This window comes from Pithys albifrons, chromosome 4, assembly GCF_047495875.1.
Source record: "Pithys albifrons albifrons isolate INPA30051 chromosome 4, PitAlb_v1, whole genome shotgun sequence".
NCBI classification, from domain to species: domain Eukaryota; kingdom Metazoa; phylum Chordata; class Aves; order Passeriformes; family Thamnophilidae; genus Pithys; species Pithys albifrons.
In genome coordinates this window covers 48,828,086-48,847,755 of record NC_092461.1, presented here as the reverse complement: position 1 = coordinate 48,847,755, position 19,670 = coordinate 48,828,086, and the positions used below count along the sequence as shown (strand labels likewise).

General features: G+C 37.2%; 1 protein-coding gene and 1 long non-coding RNA gene across 4 annotated transcripts in view; one reads left to right on the top strand and one right to left on the bottom strand.

The window, feature by feature from the left end:
• Positions 1–19,294, top strand: part of FZD6 (frizzled class receptor 6) — a 27,924-nt gene extending 8,630 nt beyond the window's left edge. For all 3 annotated transcript variants that reach the window (XM_071554044.1, XM_071554043.1, XM_071554046.1), the window contains exons 3-7: positions 9,104–9,300; positions 11,654–12,671; positions 15,052–15,200; positions 16,447–16,875; positions 17,329–19,294. In XM_071554044.1, the coding sequence (XP_071410145.1) occupies positions 9,104–9,300; positions 11,654–12,671; positions 15,052–15,200; positions 16,447–16,875; positions 17,329–17,482 (1,947 nt within the window). In that variant the 3' untranslated portion in view covers positions 17,483–19,294. The remainder of the gene's footprint in view (positions 1–9,103; positions 9,301–11,653; positions 12,672–15,051; positions 15,201–16,446; positions 16,876–17,328) is intronic.
• LOC139671328 (uncharacterized) overlaps positions 16,479–19,670 on the bottom strand; it is a 10,810-nt gene continuing 7,618 nt past the window's right edge. The window contains exon 4 of the long non-coding RNA XR_011697715.1: positions 16,479–17,156. This is a non-coding gene — a long non-coding RNA (uncharacterized lncRNA). The remainder of the gene's footprint in view (positions 17,157–19,670) is intronic.

The window sequence follows — 19,670 nt, the reverse complement described above, 5'->3', positions numbered from 1 at the left end:
GTGTCTCCACATCACAGAGAAGAGTGGGAAGCATGAATCTCTTTTGGAACTGGAGCAGTAGTGACTTCTGCTGGAGTTTCTTTGAAATGGGGGACCTTTTTAAAGATAATGGATAGTCTATCAACATTATTACAGGTAAACCTCTACATAGAGTTCTGCACAAAACGTTTAGCAAATAAATCCATTTACTCTTGTAATATGTGACAAATACTTGAAGAATTTAAGATTGAGGTTCTTCTGCTACCACAGTCCAGCTGCAAGGAAGCTGTGTCTAGACTTCAGATGTCTGAGGGCCCACAGGATACTTTCCTTCAGTTAACTTATATTTGTCTGTCTCTTATGCTCTGTATAGTATACATAAAACCTAAACCAGATACAATGTATAATTGAAAACTTGGTATGAATAGTTCAGTAACACTTGGGAAAATGCTCTCATGTTTGTTGTGGACTGTAGATTGCAGAGGCTGGAATATCTAATTTAGGTCAAACTGTAATTTAGGTTAGAACCAAAAAATGCAGTGAATTTTGGTTATAAGCTATTTTGGAAAGTATTAGGAATACTTGTACTTTAGTTTGCTTCAGAATAACTTCTTAGTGAGGTGTAATATTACTGTTCATATTGTTTATAACTTTTACTATAGTTAAAGATAGGGATTTTTTATTGTATTTTTATTTTGTATGTGAAAATACTTAAAGGGAAAGCATGGAACTAAGTTGTTTTACTACAGAAAGGAATTCTGTAGTTGCTAAATCCCTGTTTGGGCCATTTAAGAGTTGGACTTGATGATCCTTTTGGGTTCCTTCCAACTCAGAATATTCTGACTGTGTATAGTTAATGCAAAACAGTACAGAGCTTATAAAAGTAAAAGGCAGAATAGCTATCTTTATCTTTGTGTCTCCCTTTGTTTATAGTATCAATGGCAAGTTTCGTGCCCAGGTGTGGTGGAGTAGTTTTTTTGAGTTGTTTTTTTTTTTTTTTGAGGTTCATGAGTGCCTTGCTGTCCTACTGACCTCTGAAAACCTTCCCCCACATGTGTTATCCTTATCTTGATTGGATTTCTCATTAATATTCCCTTCAACTTTGTACAGCTAGTATGGAATTTCAGACCTGAATATGTACATATATGCACACACATATATGTATGTGTAGACATGCATATGTGTGTATATTGTGCGTGTAGAGGAGAATGGCGGTGTAGAGTTTGCAGATACATTCATTCTTGTTGGAAATATGTTACACATTCAGATGGTGAGTAGTTCAGATCCCTGAGCAGTTGCACAGCCCAGGATCTGAACTGCTGCCTGGTTAGTCCAGCTTGAGGTGGGTAGTGAAGTTCAGACCCGCCAAGCCTGCCCTGCATGGGCACCTGGCTGCTTGGTGGCAGTCCCTGAGCTGCTGCAGTTTACAGCAGAGGGTTTTTAAGATCAGCTGCTCTCCTACTTTGCCTTCTAAACAACAATGCTTGAGGTGCTGACCTGTGGGAGGAGAGGAATGCTGGGACAATCCAGCTTATCAGCTGTTGCACGTTGAGTTGTCCCCATGCTTTGTTCAGAGCCCTTTAAAAGTCCAAGTGCGTGTTTTGGCTTTGCTGTTCAGTTGAAGGACAAAAATAATCTCTTATCTTTGCAAACATCTTCCATTGCAGAAAGGCATTGTTTGGCCCACTCGCTTGTTTACTATCTTTTTCTTTCTCTGCATACCCCCCACCCTCTGCCAGCTCCTTGAACTGTAGCTTTGCCTTGAGTAGGAAACAAACTATTTTGCCTTTTAGACTACAGGGCAACCTATCTTGTACTCTGAGAGAATACTTCATTTTTATCTATGTAAATGTTAAATTGATCACATCTTAGAAACGCTTGAAAAGCTTTTAAATTAAACACTACTTCATATGCCTTTATTCTATTGTAAAAGCTGCAGAAAGTAATGCTACATTGTTTAAAAGTGGCTTACTAAAATAAAAGTCAAAATTCATGTGCTTTCAATGGCTGTCTTGTACCTCTGTCAAATTTAGGATACGCTAATAATGCATATTATACTTATATGTATTCATATTTATAATATCTTGTATGTATTCGTATCTAGAATATTTTGTTTAGTCCTGAAAGACTTTTATTGTTTTACCTGTGTGATTATAACTGAGATGAGAAAATACAGATTATTAACAGATACTTGCTCTGGCAGCAGTAGCTGATTATAACCCACAGCTCAGGTAGGGACATGGAGTATGTGGGCCCCCAAATGAACTCATACCGTGTTCCCTGGTAGTTTAAAGGGTGGCTGACATTGCACTAACCTTCAGGAGCTGCACTCAAGTTTCTGTTTTGCAGTTCTGCTGTTAAGTAGCAACTTTTAGCAGACTTGTAGCAACAAGACACTGGCACTTAAACTGCCTTGGCCTCCCTCAAAATCCTTACATACCAAATTAAAAGTGTTTTTAACTTGCCTTTGGTGGAAATCCATCAATGTAACTTCCAATGGGAGGAACCTACTTTTTTGTCAACCTTGCTTTCAATCTAATTGAACTTGGAAATTTCATCCTTCATTTACTTTCATGTGTTGGGACATTTATTTATCATGACTTAGTTAATTGTGCATGAACTAGAAGTCAGAGATTCTTGGCAGGTGATTCACTGTGGCCATCAGCAAATTGCTGCCCTTGCCAGCCCATCTAGGAATTATGTGAAGGCATTAATCTCTTTGGGTATGATGCTAATCTTGTTTCTATCCAGTCCAGAATAACTCTGTTGTAACAATAGTACAGGATTAAATCAACCATAGTGTACTTGTTCCGCTGCTTTTAATTGAAACAGGTTATCATTGTAAAAGTGACTAAAAATACTGTGAAGATTAATTTTAGTACAGCTCTGTGGATACAAAATGTAATTAGTGTCTCTTATTCTGAGGCCATTTATGTACACCATGACTGACTGTATTAATTACCTAGGTAGGTGATATTTCCTGTGAGGTAGATATATAGTTTCATGAATAACAATGTTATTATTGTATCTGTAATATAGCTATGAATCTGTGGTACACAGTGTAGTATAATTGTGGAAACACAAATTTAAGCCTGCCTTTGCTTCAGAGACTGAAATACACAGTTATGTAAGCAGCAAGGTTGTAATGTTGTTGCTTTAGGTCACAAGATTTGTATCAAACCAAGAAAGAGGTGACATTGCTTAACACTGAGATGGTTGGTGTCTGTCCTCATTTAAAGTAGTACACTGCAGTGTTAACTAAGCTAAATGTTTTAACTTGATAGTCAGACCTCAGTGGTTAGGAAAATGGGTTATTGCTTTCTTAGGTGTCTGATTCCAGTGGCTGAACAAAGGCACTAATCCTTTGTATATGTCAGCAAATCAAGATATTTCCTGTCTTACAATCAAAGTTTGCTGTAGTTGATTGTAACCAAGACCTTGATATTTTGATCCACTGTTTCCTATATTATGTAAGTATCTCTGAGACATTAATCAGCAGAATATAGGAGAATATTTTCCCTTGTTTGTTTTGACATACGTTGGTAGTTACCATATATCCCAGTCCCAGAGGTGTCTGATCATCTCTGGTAGTGCTTTTCTCTAGGATAATAACTGAGATGAGGTTCATGAGAGCACTTTCAGTGTCTGCCTGGAAGAATGAGCTTGTTTCTCTTGTGTCTTGGAATTCTGACCTGCTGACTGCAACACAGAAGCATCCTGAGCACAGGCCACGTAGAGTTCGAGGCTGCAATTTACTTGTTGGCAAAGCACATTAAAGGACATGTTTGCACCTGGGCATTTATTCTGCGTTTTGTACTGTTTGTTTTCACTTGTCTCAGTTGTGTTACTGTTTGTAGGACCACATAGTAGCTGCATTTCTGGGGTAGTTTGGCTTTGCCTTTGAAAAAACTGTGACATAGACACACCTCCTAAGGAATCTAAAATGTACAAGTGTTGATGATTTGTTAGTGGAAAGTTTGCATGTCAGAGCCCTTAGTTTTTCACTGAACTGCTTGAGGCAGCGCCCCTCTTGCTGTTAAAGGCTACATCATCTTTGGCTTTACAATTGCTGTTAGTTTGTTGTTCATTTTTTGGGTTTTTAGTTTTTTGTTTGTTTGGGGTTTTTTGATTGTTACTGTATTCTAGTTTGCCTTGTATTTACTGTGTTTTGTTTCCCATTGTCAAAAAGATGAGAATTTATATTTTAGAACTTACATTGGCTGTGTGAGACTTCATTTCTGATTTTTAAAGAGTCTGGTTTCACTCTATTTTCAGTATTGCCATCTGCAGATTTTCATCTCGCTTCTTCATATGACAGGACAGTGGTTGCTAATGCTAGAAATGCCAAGTTTCCTGGAAGAGCCTGTTTTGTGTAATTGTGCCATGGACAGATCCTGAACCTTGTGAAGAAGGGAGGACTATGGTACAAGATTCTGAGTTTAATTCCAGACTTGGATACTCAAACCACCAGCATGTACATGCATGCAGCTTACCCACCCAACCACTTGGGTAAAAAATGGTTCATCCTTGGGTTCAGATAAAGGGTCTTGAAGCAACTGAATCTTACTGTCAATGAGATTGTGACCTTGGCTTTACAATTCTTGCTTCAAGGCCATGCAGCTGGAGGAGCAAATACTTTGGTTGTGGTAAGATTTTGCTTTTATGGTCCATCAGGAAATGCAGACATACTATTTTCTATGAGGGTAAATTGGCTAACTGAAAATGAGCCCACATTTAAAGATACCTAATTGTTAGCAGAGTTCCAGGCACAATTCTCTACCACTTCTGCTGTTCTTGAATGGTTAAAATAGCCAGTTGATGAAAATAAGTTTGTATTTTACAAATCCCACTTGTGTGTGCTCGAGGCAAACTTTTACATTTTATAGAATTTTTTTTTGATTGAGGGAATAAATCGGCTGTGAAATCTATTAGAGTTTTTTGAGGGACTCAATATGTGTCTTGAAAGGGTTAGTTCAGACAGTATGTTGTATTTCAGTTTTCAGGAAGGTTTGGACATGGTCATAATGTAAGTTTGTTTTAAAGAAACTCTGCTGGTAACTCACTGGGGACTTTGTTTTCTAATGCCTGCCTGCATGCTTAAGGAGAACAGTAGGAATAAATAAATGTTTTTTCACAATAAAGAGTATTAAATCATGACCTGATAGTTTCATGCTATACCAAATAAGTAGCTATAGTAGTTCCCCCTGGTTAGTACAGAAACCTCTGATATGCAGCTAATTCATAAACAGACCTAGAAGAGGGATGGATAGTAAATTTCCTGGGAAAACAAGATTTGTGAAAGAATTGCAGAAAGGTCTTTTGCTAGATTCAACTGGACAATAAAATGGTATGTGGGATTTAGGAATGGAAAATGAAGAGTAATTAGTATGGGGAAAAATTACTCCCAGAGTAAAAAGTATGGTGAAAAATAACTCCCACTATCTGTACAAGTGGGTGGGCATAGGATTTTATCAGTTGCTGTCACTCAGGAAGGGTTTTTGTCACTGTGGAAATGTGAGGTCAGTGTTCAAATGTAGTCAAGGTAGATAGAAGGCAAGTATCGTACAAAAGGAATATAAATCAAAATTTAAAGTATTACTGTCCTAATGTATAAATATATGGAAAAACTAGAGTGCAATCTGTTAAGGGTTTGTCAAAACACAAATTAGGTTGCAAAACTAGGAGTTGCAATAAACAAATAAAATGCAGTATCTTTCAGCAGTGCCTGCTTCAATTATGCAAGATAACTCAATACTGTAGTATTTTACAAAAGGTTTAAGCTTAAATGATTGAAAAAGGGATGAGATGCATTTTATGTAGAAAGGTTTGTCAATGCCTTTTCGACACAGTGGTCGTGTTATAACCTGCAGCTTGTTTCCTGAACCATTGGTTGCAGGAAACTGGGAGATGTCAAGTGTGATTACATCCCCCTTTCCGCCAGCTGGGGTGAGAGTGGGATGTCCAGCTAAACGGTCTGACTCGGAAGGTCAGCTTGGGTTTTGAGAACATCAGACTTCTTGCTCTTGTGTTCTTACTTTCAGGTGTCAAAAGGTAAATATTTTTGGCAAGCTGAAAGAAATACCGTAACAACAATTACTCTTGGCAGCCAAGTCCTTGGAATGCTACTTTGATTACATTACAAGCTAAGCCTAGCTTTCTTCCTAAAAATTTGCATTTTTCAGCTTATCTGTTAAGGTGGTTTTGCATTTAAATAAAATATGTTCATTAAGCAATCAGTGTTAAATAACAACATGCTTTTAAAAAGTCTTGTAAAAGTCTTGTAAATTTTTTTCTGCTTGTCATTATCTACCTCTAACATACAGTACTGTGCTGATACTTGTGATATTTTAGATCTCAAGTAGCTTTACACAACACAAACTCTGTCACAAGGATAAGGATTGGTTTTATGCCCTGACTTTCTTTACCAATCAACACTTTCTTTATACTCATTTTCTGTGTCAAAGGAGTGAGCTTACAATATGGAGCCGTATTAGCTATGCTGGAAAAAGCTATTTAAAAACTGTTAGTTGCTTTTCAAAACAGCTGGCAAGATACCTCAGTAGGTAAAGTTGTGCTTTCACAGATACAAATACTGGGATTTTTTACCATTCTTACTTTTCTAGAGAAGATGCAGTTTTACCAAGTCTGTGGAAGTTTTTGCCTGGCAGCATAAAACTTGCTCTAGAAAATTACTTTTTATCAACTGAGATGAACTATGACAAAAAGGAACTGTGACAAAAAGGAAGAATTCATAACAATCAAAACAATTTGTACAAGATGTCAAAAGTAAACTCAACTTCTATAGGAGTTGAATATGACTACCCAGGCTATTGTCTTTATTTTATCCTAAGTGCCAGGAAGAACAGAGCAAATATAAATTAACATATGAAAGGAAGAGAAGGATCATAATTATGCAGAGGAGATTTAATTCATTTAGGGTTCCCATGCAGTCTTTAGGAAATAATCCAATTTACAGATTTGGAACAGAGTATACCAGAGCTACATTTCCCTCCTTGTCCTGAAATACTCAAATCTTGAGTTCCTGCAGAGGCAGCTCCAGAGCAGGGATATGCAGAGAGGGGATCAAACTCTGAGCGTGTGCTGCAGTGGCACCTGCAGATGCAACACACAGCTGGAAAGCTCTGAAGGGTAGTGCCAACAATTTTTTTTTGTTTTTCACAAAGCACTTTTAGGTTAGTCTTGCTCTTCCTTATCCTCCTTCTTCCCCGCTCCCCACATGTTCCTGTATGTATTATCAAGGTCCCTTGAGGACTTGTAGATACTCCATTTTGAAAGGGAAAATTTCTTTTTCAATGTCTTTTCTTTTAAACAGCATGTTCAGTAGTAAGACTTGCTCTTTGGGTAAGGGTATATGTTTTTGGGATACTTAAAAGCTGACAAAAGTAAGGATGCTGTTCTTGACTCAGAAGATAATCGTGCCTTTTACAGTCATTGCTTGAATGTCTGAGAGACGTAGCTATTGATGGCAAAGAATTAAATTAAATTTTTACTAAATAAAAATCTTAACTACAAGCATTGCCTGCTTTGAAAAATCCAAATAGTGTGTCTGTTTATCATCACATTTCAAAGTGTGTTAAATATCGTTTCACCTTTCTCGACAAATGAATTTGACAATTTATATGTGATACAGGGATTTATTTTTCCTGAAATACAGGAGTGTTAATCAAAAAGCCAACTTAAAAAGGACTCAGGCTGATGTTATCCTGCAGATGGACTTCAGTCCCAGCTGTGGGTTAGTTCCCTCACAGTGATGTTTAAATTAGCTTGTTGTAGTCTGGAGCCTGAACGTGTACCTGGCGTGACCGGCAGTGTGGTGAGCAGCAGCCTGCAGTGCATCCGGAGGCTGGGGCTTGTTGGAGCACCACAGCCCTCTGCTTTCCTCCCTCTTCACTGGACAGTCTTGGCAGGCCTGGTGGGCGGCCTGGAGGAGCCAACTGATCCATCCTGGGCACCTCCCTCAGGCTGCCACCCCAGCGCTCCTGTGTGGATCGGGTGCTGGCATACCTGTGTGTGCCTGGCACCTTGTGACCCTGGCTGGTCTGTGACAATACCCATGTGCCTGGAGTCACTGGTAGCTCACCAACACGTGGTTGGCTGCTTCACTTTTAGTTCTGCTCGTGCTTGGTTTCACAAGGCCCTGCTTCCACAGCCCCCCCACAACAGGACCACCTCTGTTGCTCCTGTCAGCCCTGGTGCCATAGACATTGGACCTGTGTAGAATTCCAGGAACATGCCTGGTGTTGCTGTCAGCATGGCATCCCTCTCTTCCTTCCATAAGCTGTCCTTAAAACCATGCAGCACTTGCAAGAATGACCAGCAATTCATGGTTTGCCTGAAATTTGCACACATGGTCTTTTTTTGGCTAAAACAATTTGCCTTAATAGTAAAGCTGATTAAATGTGGAGATGTAAGGTTGGGGGGGGGGGGGTTTCCATAAAAGCCTCTCTGATTGTGAATAATGAATTGAATGCACTGGGTTAAATTTCATTCTGTGAACTCTCTATTAAAAACACTTTCCAGTTACTCACTGCAAGAATACAAGTGGAGAAATTCTCAGACTTGTTTAGAGAGATTGGAAATGAGATGTTTCAAAAATTAGAAATAATTATATTTGAACTTCATTAATCAAAAAAACCCCACACTTCTCTAGTGTGAGAGAAGATGGGTACAACACATCATTTAGCACTGAAAATGTAATATAACAGGAACTACAGGAACAGACACACCTTTAAAAATCTCAGGGCACTTGTTTAGAAGCAAACATGTACAAAGGAACTCAGTGTTTTACCCTATTTTTAAAAAAACTTTGGCTTTCATAATACCTTTCAGATTTCTGATGTTGTCAAATAGGAAAAATCAGGTTCAGATAGGCACAGATTGGCCAAGACCCTGGGGCAAGGGCTGGGCTGTGAGTGCTAATGGAGCTTCTTGCTACTCAGGACAGCGGGTTTTGCTTTTTCACAACTGCTGAACAAACACTATTTTCTAGTATCTTTTCAAACCTACAGGGGATTAAATGTGAGCCATAGTGATGAAAGTTAGTTTTAATGCCTCAAATTATCTTTTTTTAAATTGCTAACCAAAGCCTTTTTCTTCCCTGTAGCCTTTTCTTATTCTTATGAACCTTCACTGTTCACCAGACGTCCACACATTTCTGTGTAGAGCCTTTGTCCCTGCCTGCCTGGATCAAATTCATGTGATTCACCCTTGTCGAAGCCTCTGTGAGAAAGTGTATTCTGACTGTAAGCAGTTGATGGACACTTTTGGAATTGCTTGGCCTGAAGAGCTGGAATGTACCAGGTAGGGTATTTCTCATATTGACAGGTGCTGGGAATGGTACTCTCATATTTGACCCAGACTGAGTTGAAAATCTGAGCCAGAATGTTAAATTTCCCCTTGCTGTAACTTTTTCTTACACTGACCCTGCAGTGCTTATGCACGGTACAATTTCTTTATAAATTTTTTTTCATGATTCAAATGTTCATCTGCATTTCCTGCTTGTGACTTTTTTTGCAACAAAGTTCTGCAGGCAGTTCTTTTCAGTATTCAGATCACTGCAAAAGGAAGCTTTGTTGCTATGAATTTCTTAGAGTTTTAAATATGATGTGTTACAGCATAAATACTGCTTTGGTTTCTGATCTCTAAAGTATGGATGATCATTCTTACTTCATTAGGGGGTTTAGAAGTAGCTGCTCGTAAGGTAATGGTATATAGAATATTCTGTATTTGAACAGACACAGTGTTTTAAATAGTAGAAGCCTTGTCTTCTCCTGCCTGCCTAAATGTGCAAACTTAGTCTTGTGTTGCTTTTCCTGTACTGCCTGCCAAAACTCTCTCTTTTGAAATTTCAGCTTTTTCTCAAAGGTGTTCATGTGTATGTTTCAGATAGGTAATACTATAGTTGGGGGAAAGATGTCTATATATTTTAAATGGAGACCACTGCAGCCCAATGCAATCTTCTTGAGATTCTGATCTTCAGCTGTGGGATATCTGTAGATTATTAAGGCCAGATTTTTTTTTTAACATGCATCAAGTCAAGAGGTACAGGAAAGGTGCAGACTGGAAACTCAAATAATTTTTCTCGCCCCCATCCAGTTGCTAATCTGTGATAGGGCTGAGGGAAAGCTGGGACAGTAGTTCTGTGCATGACCTCTGGTACAAATCACTCGTGGAGTGAATATGGCAAGTGGCATGAATGCCATTTCCCATAATTCTGCAGAAAAACGGAAGTTGTGGGGGTTTAAAACAAGAAGGCATCGACTTTTCTGATCTGCTGTGACCTTCTGTGCAACAGTAGAGCCCCTCAGCACAGCAAGGACTGTTTTGAAACATTAGGAAAATTCCAAGTTAATCCAATTACTCAACATGAAATATCTTAAATTATGTTTTTTTCAGGATTTGCTGCAGCTATAAATTATTTTATTACTGCTAGTATTTACTGGAAATGAACGTTCTGTGTTCATGTGTGAAGTGATGTCTCCCTGATGGCTGATACTGCGAATTCCGTGTGATGCAGGGTGCTCTTACAGCAGCACAGATCCTGCCACTGGAGCCCACTGGCAAGAGGACAGGCAGTAACTGGAATACTGAGATTCACACTTTTCTTGCAGACATACATAATGCCAATTAAGACATGGGTGAATGTTTCCATCTGTCCTGCTCTGACCTGTGGTTAATGAGAGAATCTGCCACAGAATCAGTTTTCTTGATTAGTCTGGATTTACTTGGACAGCACCATAATGCAGAGTAACAAAGAACTGGAGAGGGGGTTTTATCTCAAGCTGAGCTTGCAAACTGAATTGAGGGACTCTTGTAATAGTGTTTGACAAAGAACGTTGAGATAACAGAATCTTACTTCAAAAGCTAGAATGCAAAACTTGTTCTTTTTAAACGAGTGCCTAAACTTGGGATGCATGTGAACATAAATCCCATTGTGAGTAAATGCTTACCTACTTGAGTTACATAACCTAGTTCAAAGGTATGTCCAGAACTGGTAATGCAATATTGTCACCCCTTGTGTCCAATCAAACCCTGGAATAATTGAGTCTTGAGCAGTTTTTAAATGAACATCATAGAGCTATAAAATTGCTAAAATATTTATAATTTTTTACAGTGCTTGTATTTTCTGCTTATGTTTTTTTTCCAGTTAGGTCATTTATTGTTGTCAATGAGATAGCAGTATAAGACAAAAAATTCTAGTAGTAATAACGTACTAGTCATCAGTTAATGATGTCAACCTTCTTCCTTGATTGATTGAAGCTTGCATTTTGACAAGATTTTTTGCTGTCTTCAACAGTCTGTTGTTATCCACATTAAAAAAAACCAGCTACTGTAAATATTTTATGTACATATGTAAAAGTTCACTAGAATTTAAAACTCTAAAAGAATGGTTGCAATTTGAGTAGTGTTTTATAAACTATAAAACAACAGTTAGAGAGCAACAGTTAAATAAATGTATTTGAAGTCTTCTAAAAGGTAAATATTTGAGGTTGGGTTTTTATAATGACTTCTGATTTTTTTCATATAATGCACATTTGCATTATCTATAAAATTTAACAGTGCTTAGCATGAGATTTTCTTCATGTTTCTAAGAAGCAACTCTAGTTGAAAATGAGGGGTATTGAGATGTTTCCTTTTCTGTTTCTTTATTCAGACTAACTAATTGTGATGAGATTGTTCCTGCCACTGCTGCTGTAACCACAAATGTACATGGAACTCGGAAGACGCCAGGCCAGATCCCAAGGGATTATGGATTCTGGTGTCCCCGGCACCTACACACTACCAATGGACATGGCTACAAGTTTCTAGGAATTGATCAGTGTGCACCTCCATGTCCCAATATGTACTTCAAAAATTATGAATTGGATGTGGCAAAAAGCTTCATTGGAATAGTTTCAATCTTTTGCCTTTGTGCTACACTTTTCACATTCCTGACTTTTCTTATTGATGTTAAAAGGTTTAGGTATCCAGAGAGACCGATCATATATTACTCTGTCTGTTACAGCATAGTCTCTCTAATGTACTTCATTGGATTTTTACTTGGGAACAGAACTGCCTGTAATGAGGCAGACGATAAGTTAGAAATTGGTGAAACGGTTGTTCTTGGCTCCCAAAACAAAGCCTGTACTGTCCTTTTCATGGTTTTGTACTTTTTCACTATGGCAGGAACTATTTGGTGGGTGATTCTTACAATCACTTGGTTCCTGGCAGCGGGAAGGAAATGGAGCTGTGAAGCCATTGCACAAAAGGCCATGTGGTTCCATGCGGTTGCCTGGGGAATACCTGGTTTTCTAACCATTATGCTCCTTGCGATGAACAAAGTTGAAGGAGACAACATCAGTGGAGTTTGTTTTGTGGGTCTCTATGATCTGGATGCCTCTCTCTACTTTGTGCTTTTGCCATTGTGTCTTTGTGTCTTTTTTGGTCTCTCTCTACTCTTAGCTGGTATTATTTCTTTAAATCATGTGCGGCAAGTCATACAGCACGATGGCAGAAACCAGGAGAAGCTCAAGAAATTCATGATCCGAATTGGAGTTTTTAGTGGTTTATACTTGGTGCCACTTGTAGCCCTTCTTGGATGTTATGTTTATGAACTGGTGAACCGGAAAATCTGGGAAACTACTTGGGTGTTTGACCACTGTGACCAGTACCATATTCCTTGTCCTTATCAGGCAAGTAACAGTTACCTTTATAAATAATACTGTATAGCTAATTAACAAAACCCCCTGTGTATCACTATATCTGCCATGCAGTTAGTAAATTATTTTCACATTAAGTAATCATTTCAAGAATAGGGAGTGATTAACTCCTTTTCAAGTCAAAATCAATGGAAAAATAATTTTGCTTTGAAAATTTTCACTAATCGAATCTGTGGCACTCAGCAATTAAATTCCAACTCACAGCGCAAACAGAATATGTAACCTTAACGATATTTGAACTTCATGTTACAAATTGTCTTGGAGGAGGGTCATTCTTCACAATACGTGTTCCTAAAAGTAGTTGCTCAGCACCTGGGTGCCTAGCTCAGTATCAAAGTACATTAGTTGAATTTTCATCAGTTTCAGTTGAAGGTGAAATAATGATTCATGAAGATTGGGGCTGAATTGAATTTTAGATGCTGCTTATAACCACAGATTTAAAATCACTTTTGTCTTTGTTTTCTCAAAGTGTAGAAGTGTAAAACACTTGAAATTACAGAACGAATTTCCAGTTTATTTTTTCCACAATCGCTGTCCATTTGCAGACTGATTTTCAGAAGTGCAAAGAATTCTTTGTAAAAAGCAACCAAACAAAAAGCAAATAAAGAAAAAAACCTCAACAGCACTTTAAATTGTGGAGGTGATTGTATTTAACATTTGACTCTTAAAAACCAGCTTCCATGGAAAGGCTCTTAAATTAAATCTGCCTATGTTCAGTGCTCTCTGTGGATTAAATCTCTTGCAGTTGCAGGAAGTTTTACATACTTATGAATAATTTGTGGTTTGTTTCTTTCCATTTAAAAACAAATATACAAGAAGACAACATCCCTAAGAGAAATGCAAGTGTCTCAAGTCATCTTTCATTGCATTACACTTACCATCTATGGTTTTGCTGCAATAAACTGTCATTAAAAATGAGGAGCATAAACACAAGCATTATGAAATTATAAGGGTTGATCTCTTTACATTTTTAAACATTATTTATTATCCTCTGCATTGAAATCAGTGAAATCAGCTCACAGACAATACAGGTATTTGTGGTTTCAATACCATTCTCAACAAGTATATTTTGACTTAAGCGGGTTTTGTTCTGAGCTCTGTGTTACCCTAAATGGTTCAGAATATACAAGGTTGAAAACAAGACTTTTATGCTTTAAAAAAAATAAAATCAACCAGCTTGTTTTGTAGTGCTTCAATGTAACAGCTTAGCATAATAACACAGAAAGAGCATGTATTTTCATCCTTTAGTTGCCTATTGGAAAGAAGAAATAGCAACAGGAAATGCTACACAAAGATTTATTTTACAGGATCTGTCCCTAACAGACAGTGTGTGCTAATTGTGGAGTAGCTTAAAAGTGGCATGGTCAGCTTTGGTTTACCTGAGCTGGCTTGTAGACTTTGGTTACATTGGCCAGATCAAAGCCAAATTAAAACAAACTTCAGTTTAGGTAGCTAATGTTACGTGGTTAACAAAAGTAATGACTTTCACAGATGGCCTGGCAGATAAGCCAGGTAACATAAATTAATTTTGCAGCATGGGAGCAGAGGATAGTCAGCTCTTACTGAGGTAAATGTCTTAGCTCCTACAATACAGTTCTGCAAATAGATGGATTAATTTTGCAGTAAACAGAAAGCTACTGTGTAGTTCCCTGCGGCTCCTTGAAGATGCTGTCTAATCTGATTTAACTCCCAACTAATCCTTCCAGTACCTGAAGGGATCCTATAAAAAAGATGGAGAGAGACTTTTTACAAGGGCATGCAGTGACAGGACAAGGGGGAATGGCTTTGAACTGAGAGAGAGTAGGTTTAGATTAGGTATTAGAAAGAAATGCTTTGCTTTGGGGGTGGCGAGAAGCTGTGGATGCCTCATCCTTGGAAATGTTCAAAGCCAGGCTGGATGGGGCTTTGATCAGCCTGGTGTAGTGGAAGGTGTCCCTTCCCAGGGCCAATGGTTGGAATTAAATGGTCTTTAAGGTCCCTTCCGACCAAAACCATTCTGTGATTTTGTGATCCACTTGCTCTTTCTATTAAGTTGGAGGGATAAATCTTACACATACACACTTACCTCTGAAGAACATTTTTATTAATACTATTACTACCCAAATTACCTTTTCTTTCAATTTAAAAGAAAAAATATTTCCTTCTGACAAATCTCCTTTGTGTGTATTCAGCCATACTTATGAACCACATCTGACTTGACTGTACATGTCTGACGTTTGCCTGCAGTACAAGCCTCAACAAAGAACAACATCCAATTTACATAATTTATTTGTTTTTTGCATTTTAAAAAAGTAAATCAACAAGTATATTTTTTAATTTTTCTTTGCATTTATTACAATTTGTTATCTTCTAGGCAAAGGCACTAGCAAGACCAGAAATATTTTTGTTTCTGATGAAATATTTGCTGACGTTAATTGTCGGCATATCTCCAGTCTTCTGGGTGGGAAGTAAAAAGACCTGTTCTGAATGGGCCAATTTCTTCAACAGAAACCGCAAAAGAGAGTAAGAAAAAAACTTTTATTCCTGTTTTTTAAAGTGTATACTTAAAGTTGGTTTTAAGACATATTGCTTTATATATAACTCAGGTAATCAAAACGTTCTACTCAGAATTTTTTTTCAGACTCTAAATGCTGCCTTTGGCCATCAGCAAAATTCCATTGGAGTCTGGGGAAGTTTTACACATTCAGTGACTTTTTGACAACATTTTCAAAAGATAGAAAATGTTTTGCTCTGCTGATTTCTGTTTTGTAGAGCAGAAGGTGTATTGCAGTGTTTAGCATTGGCTAATACATCTCTGGTATCAGCCAGGAGGGAAGATAATTTCAGTCATCCATTTAGTTCCTTTCATGTGTTGTGACGTCTTCATTTGACACAGTACTTAGTGATGTTTTCTGTCATGCCATAATAAATAATATCCTCTGCTTTTCTCCTGCCAGGCTTATCTTATTTTAAAATTAATATTCATTGAACCATCCTTACTATCACTTTTATTGCAAAAATCTAGTGGGTTTTTTTCTGAAAGCGAAGAATTCAATTTTATTACTTAATTTTAGTTAATTTATATCTATCAATTTAAACCAGCTTATAAATTTTATCTCCATTTCTTGTAGTCATCATTTTTAAAATTCTTACATATTCCTTGATTATTTTTTTTAGATTGTTACTTATAAATTATACTGTGGTTTTAGGTTGATTTATTCCTTTGGATTTCCCAAGGCAGTAGTCCTTAAGATCCTTTTATTTTGCATTTACATTCTTCAGTGGTGAGCGTATGGCTTCCTTTCCCGCTACTTTTTCCATTTCCTGTATAATTTTTTCTTGTGTTTCAGATGTTAACTGCTGTCAGCTACAAGGATTTAAAAATAATGAAGTAATTTTTATAATGCTTACCTTTTTTCATTTGAAGATGGTTTACTATATTACATAAAGTTAACTTGGTAATGTAGCTGCTTATGAGCTAATCCTTCTTTCCTCTCTTAGATCATTAATCCACTGAAGGCATTGGACCAAGTTGCAGAAGTAAGAAATGTAGAACTCTGATTTAATTGTTCCACAGACATAATTACTTTGAAGCCATTATGATCAGATTTTTTTTCTCCTCTTTTTACATACAATTTTTTTTCTCATTTGTTAACATACAGCTCAGATTGCATCTCTGGTTGCTGTTCTTTGAGGGGTTTGTGTATGAGTCTATATGACATTATAGCCAGTTATCCCTTTCATTTAGTTACATGCTTTGTTCTTTCAGTCCAATCAGTGAGAGTCGAAGAGTGCTGCAAGAATCGTGTGAATTTTTCTTGAGACACAATTCCAAAGTTAAACATAAAAAGAAGCACTACAAGTCAACTTCACACAGACTGAAAGTAATTTCAAAGTCAATGGGGACCAGTACAGGTGGCACAACAAATCATGGAACTTCTGCAGTAGCAATCACTAATCATGATTACTTAAGCCAAGAAACTGTTGCAGAAATTAAAACCTCTCCAGAGACATCTGAGAAAGAGATAGAGGCAGACGAAACATCAGCCCAGAGAGTCGAGGAAGATGAAAACACTGGAGATCAAATGTTGTCTGGTTCCAAATTGACCATGGATCAGGTGGAAAGAAGAAACAAAGCAGATAGCACATGCCATATGAGTAGCTTTGCTGAGAATACGAAGAGAGTAGGTGAAGGAAGGTAAGACATGTGAATTCAGTCTATTGCTTGTTTATACACATTATCAGCATGGTAAGTTTTCTGTTCTTCTTTCTGAAGAATCAGTGTACTCTCAGTGTGCAGCTAACGCGCAGTAGCCGTCAAGAGAACTTACAGGCAGTTCCATGTGACCATGTATCTTTAGCATATAGGCTGTTTTGTATTTTTGTAGGATGCTTCTTTTCCTTTTATGTGTTGAGTGCTGAAGTTTCAGCTCCAAGAAATCGGTGACTGCATTTCAATCACTTTGAGAGGAGACTGGTCTGAAAAGGAACAGTAGTGACCCTAAGCTTGGAAAAGTGTACAGAACTGTATTGCATTGTATCTTGAAAAGAATGCAGCTGAAGATACATTGTGATTTCACTGCTCATTTTTTTTTCCAGTGTAATGCCTTGTGCTTAAAATTTACTGTGTTTTATTTTTCATGACTTGCAGAATAACTCTTAGAAAGGATTTTAGTGAATCTCCACTACAAAGCAGCTGTTCCCAAATACCTGATGTCTCACAATCACCTTCCATATCACTACTTGTCTACTCAGCTTCAGATGCCAGAAGAGAGCTGGATTCAGGAAACAGTTCAAATCCTTGAAAGATTGAAATTTTATATGGACATTTGAAATATATAAAACTGACATGAATTCTGTGTTACACTGGAAATAATGGATAATTCTGTGCCTTATTAAAAAATACACATATCTTGCTTTGCACTTAAAAGGATGTATGTTTTGTTGTGGGAACAGCAAACAATAATGTATTTAATCCTATCCAGGAATAATGGAATTTCTGTAGGATGTGGCAGCAATATAAGAAAAAGATGAGAGACAAATATTATTCCTTATATAAAGAACACTTTGTAATGAATTCCATTAAAGTATTGCTTAGAAAGCACTGTTACTTTTCAAGGTGTAAAAGTTCCATCTGCTTCTTCAATATTTTTCAACACTTGTTATTTTTTCCTATTTTTTACACTCTCTTAAAAAATACTATCAGTTAAATAAGGGATACACAACTTTATAGATTCTCTCTGAATTATGTGTCATGTTGTATCAATTACAGCACTGGTTTATGGTAGCTTGTACACTGAATATGAAAGGGAACTGGAATTAAAGCAATTTATTTTGTACATAAAAATTAATATTGTAAATAACTGACTACATAAGGTCAATCTTTAGAACTACTGTTTGGTATGTTTTGTACAAACTTGGGAAAGGTCACATGCTTCTGTTAGGGGGTTGCTGAAGCCAAGAGTCCCTGGTGATCAGACAGTGTGGGTCAGTTCTGAGTAAAGCAGGGTTGTACCTTTTATCTGTAACATGCACTACCATTATTTGGCATGAGACTGTCAGGCACCTGTGTGTCCTGTTGCAGGGATGACACAGAAGTTACAGTGCTGTTTCAGAAAAATATCTCTTGGAGCCTCTGTTGGTGTTCAGAACATTGTGCCAAAGGAAGCACCTCAGGCCTCTGGCTTTGGTGGGCAGAATCTGAAGTACACGCTTTGGGATTTGTACTGAGCTGCAGTGAAAGCTCGTTTCACAGTGTTTCTATGAGAGTAACTTAATTTTTTAAAATATTCTGTAGAGAAAGATGTTGCAGAAAATAAACTGCTGAGTTATTAATATACAAGCTTGTTTAACAATCTGTTTGCTCAGAAGACAACCCTAATACTTTTTCTATAAAGCTTTATTTCTATATCCTACAGCAGTGTATTTTCTCAACATCAAAAAGGCTTTAATATATGTAGCCTTCCTTATGATAGGGTGGTTCTCAAGAGCAAGTACTACTGATGTGGGTAGCAATTTCATAGTTTGGCTTCATTTGAGTCAAGATTTCTTAAGAGCCAATGGGATTTATTACTTGAGATAATTTGGACACATGATTTTGCTGTTTTCTAAACCTAAAAGTCAATGCATTTTGTAAGACTGTCCAGCATCTTGCATTTGATCACTTATAAGACTATTGCTCAGTATTTTGGTATGTGCAGGGAAATTACTGTGAATTTTGCAGCATTCATGGTGATGCTTTGAACAATGAAAATTGCATGGTACAAAGGACATGTAAATGCTGCAACAACAGGAACTACCGTTCTGATAAACCAAAGTTAATTGTTTTATCCATCAAAAATCAAATGTCTTTACCTTTATATTACAGTATTTGCATTTTAGCACTTGTAATTTATTGCCTTCAATGGGAAGGAAATTTCTTTTAGAATTTCTGCATTGAAAACACACAGAATTCTTGCTGCTGAGAACAATGAGAAAGATATGAAATATCTTCTGTGAAAATGCACACTAAATACCCTTCATTTTTCTAGTTCTATTTGTAACCAGGTAACTTTATACATATGTTCAGTAGTTTTGTTATTACTGTATTTGTCAGTAATAAAATATACTGTTGTATAGTAAGAGCTTCTGAGTCAATATTTCTTAGTAACTAGATGTAGTATGTTTGTTGCTCTACTATTGTAGTGGGTTTGCACCTAAAACACTAACGTATTTCTTAAGAGTTTTGTGAGTTAGTAAGTATTTCAGTGTTTTTATTCCTCGTGTGTAGGTGAGAAGCTGAGTGCTGAAATGCTGGCAGTTGTTGATATGAACACAGAGTTATGAAAGAGTGAGAAACTTGAAGTAGTTCTTTCATCCCAACATTTAGAGTATTATTTCTTCCATGACCTCTGAAGACCTCCCTTAGATTACACAGAGTATGTATTTCCACAATGTGCTCAAGCCTCCACCTTCTTTAAATACTGATTTTTAATTTTTTAATATTAGTCCCTT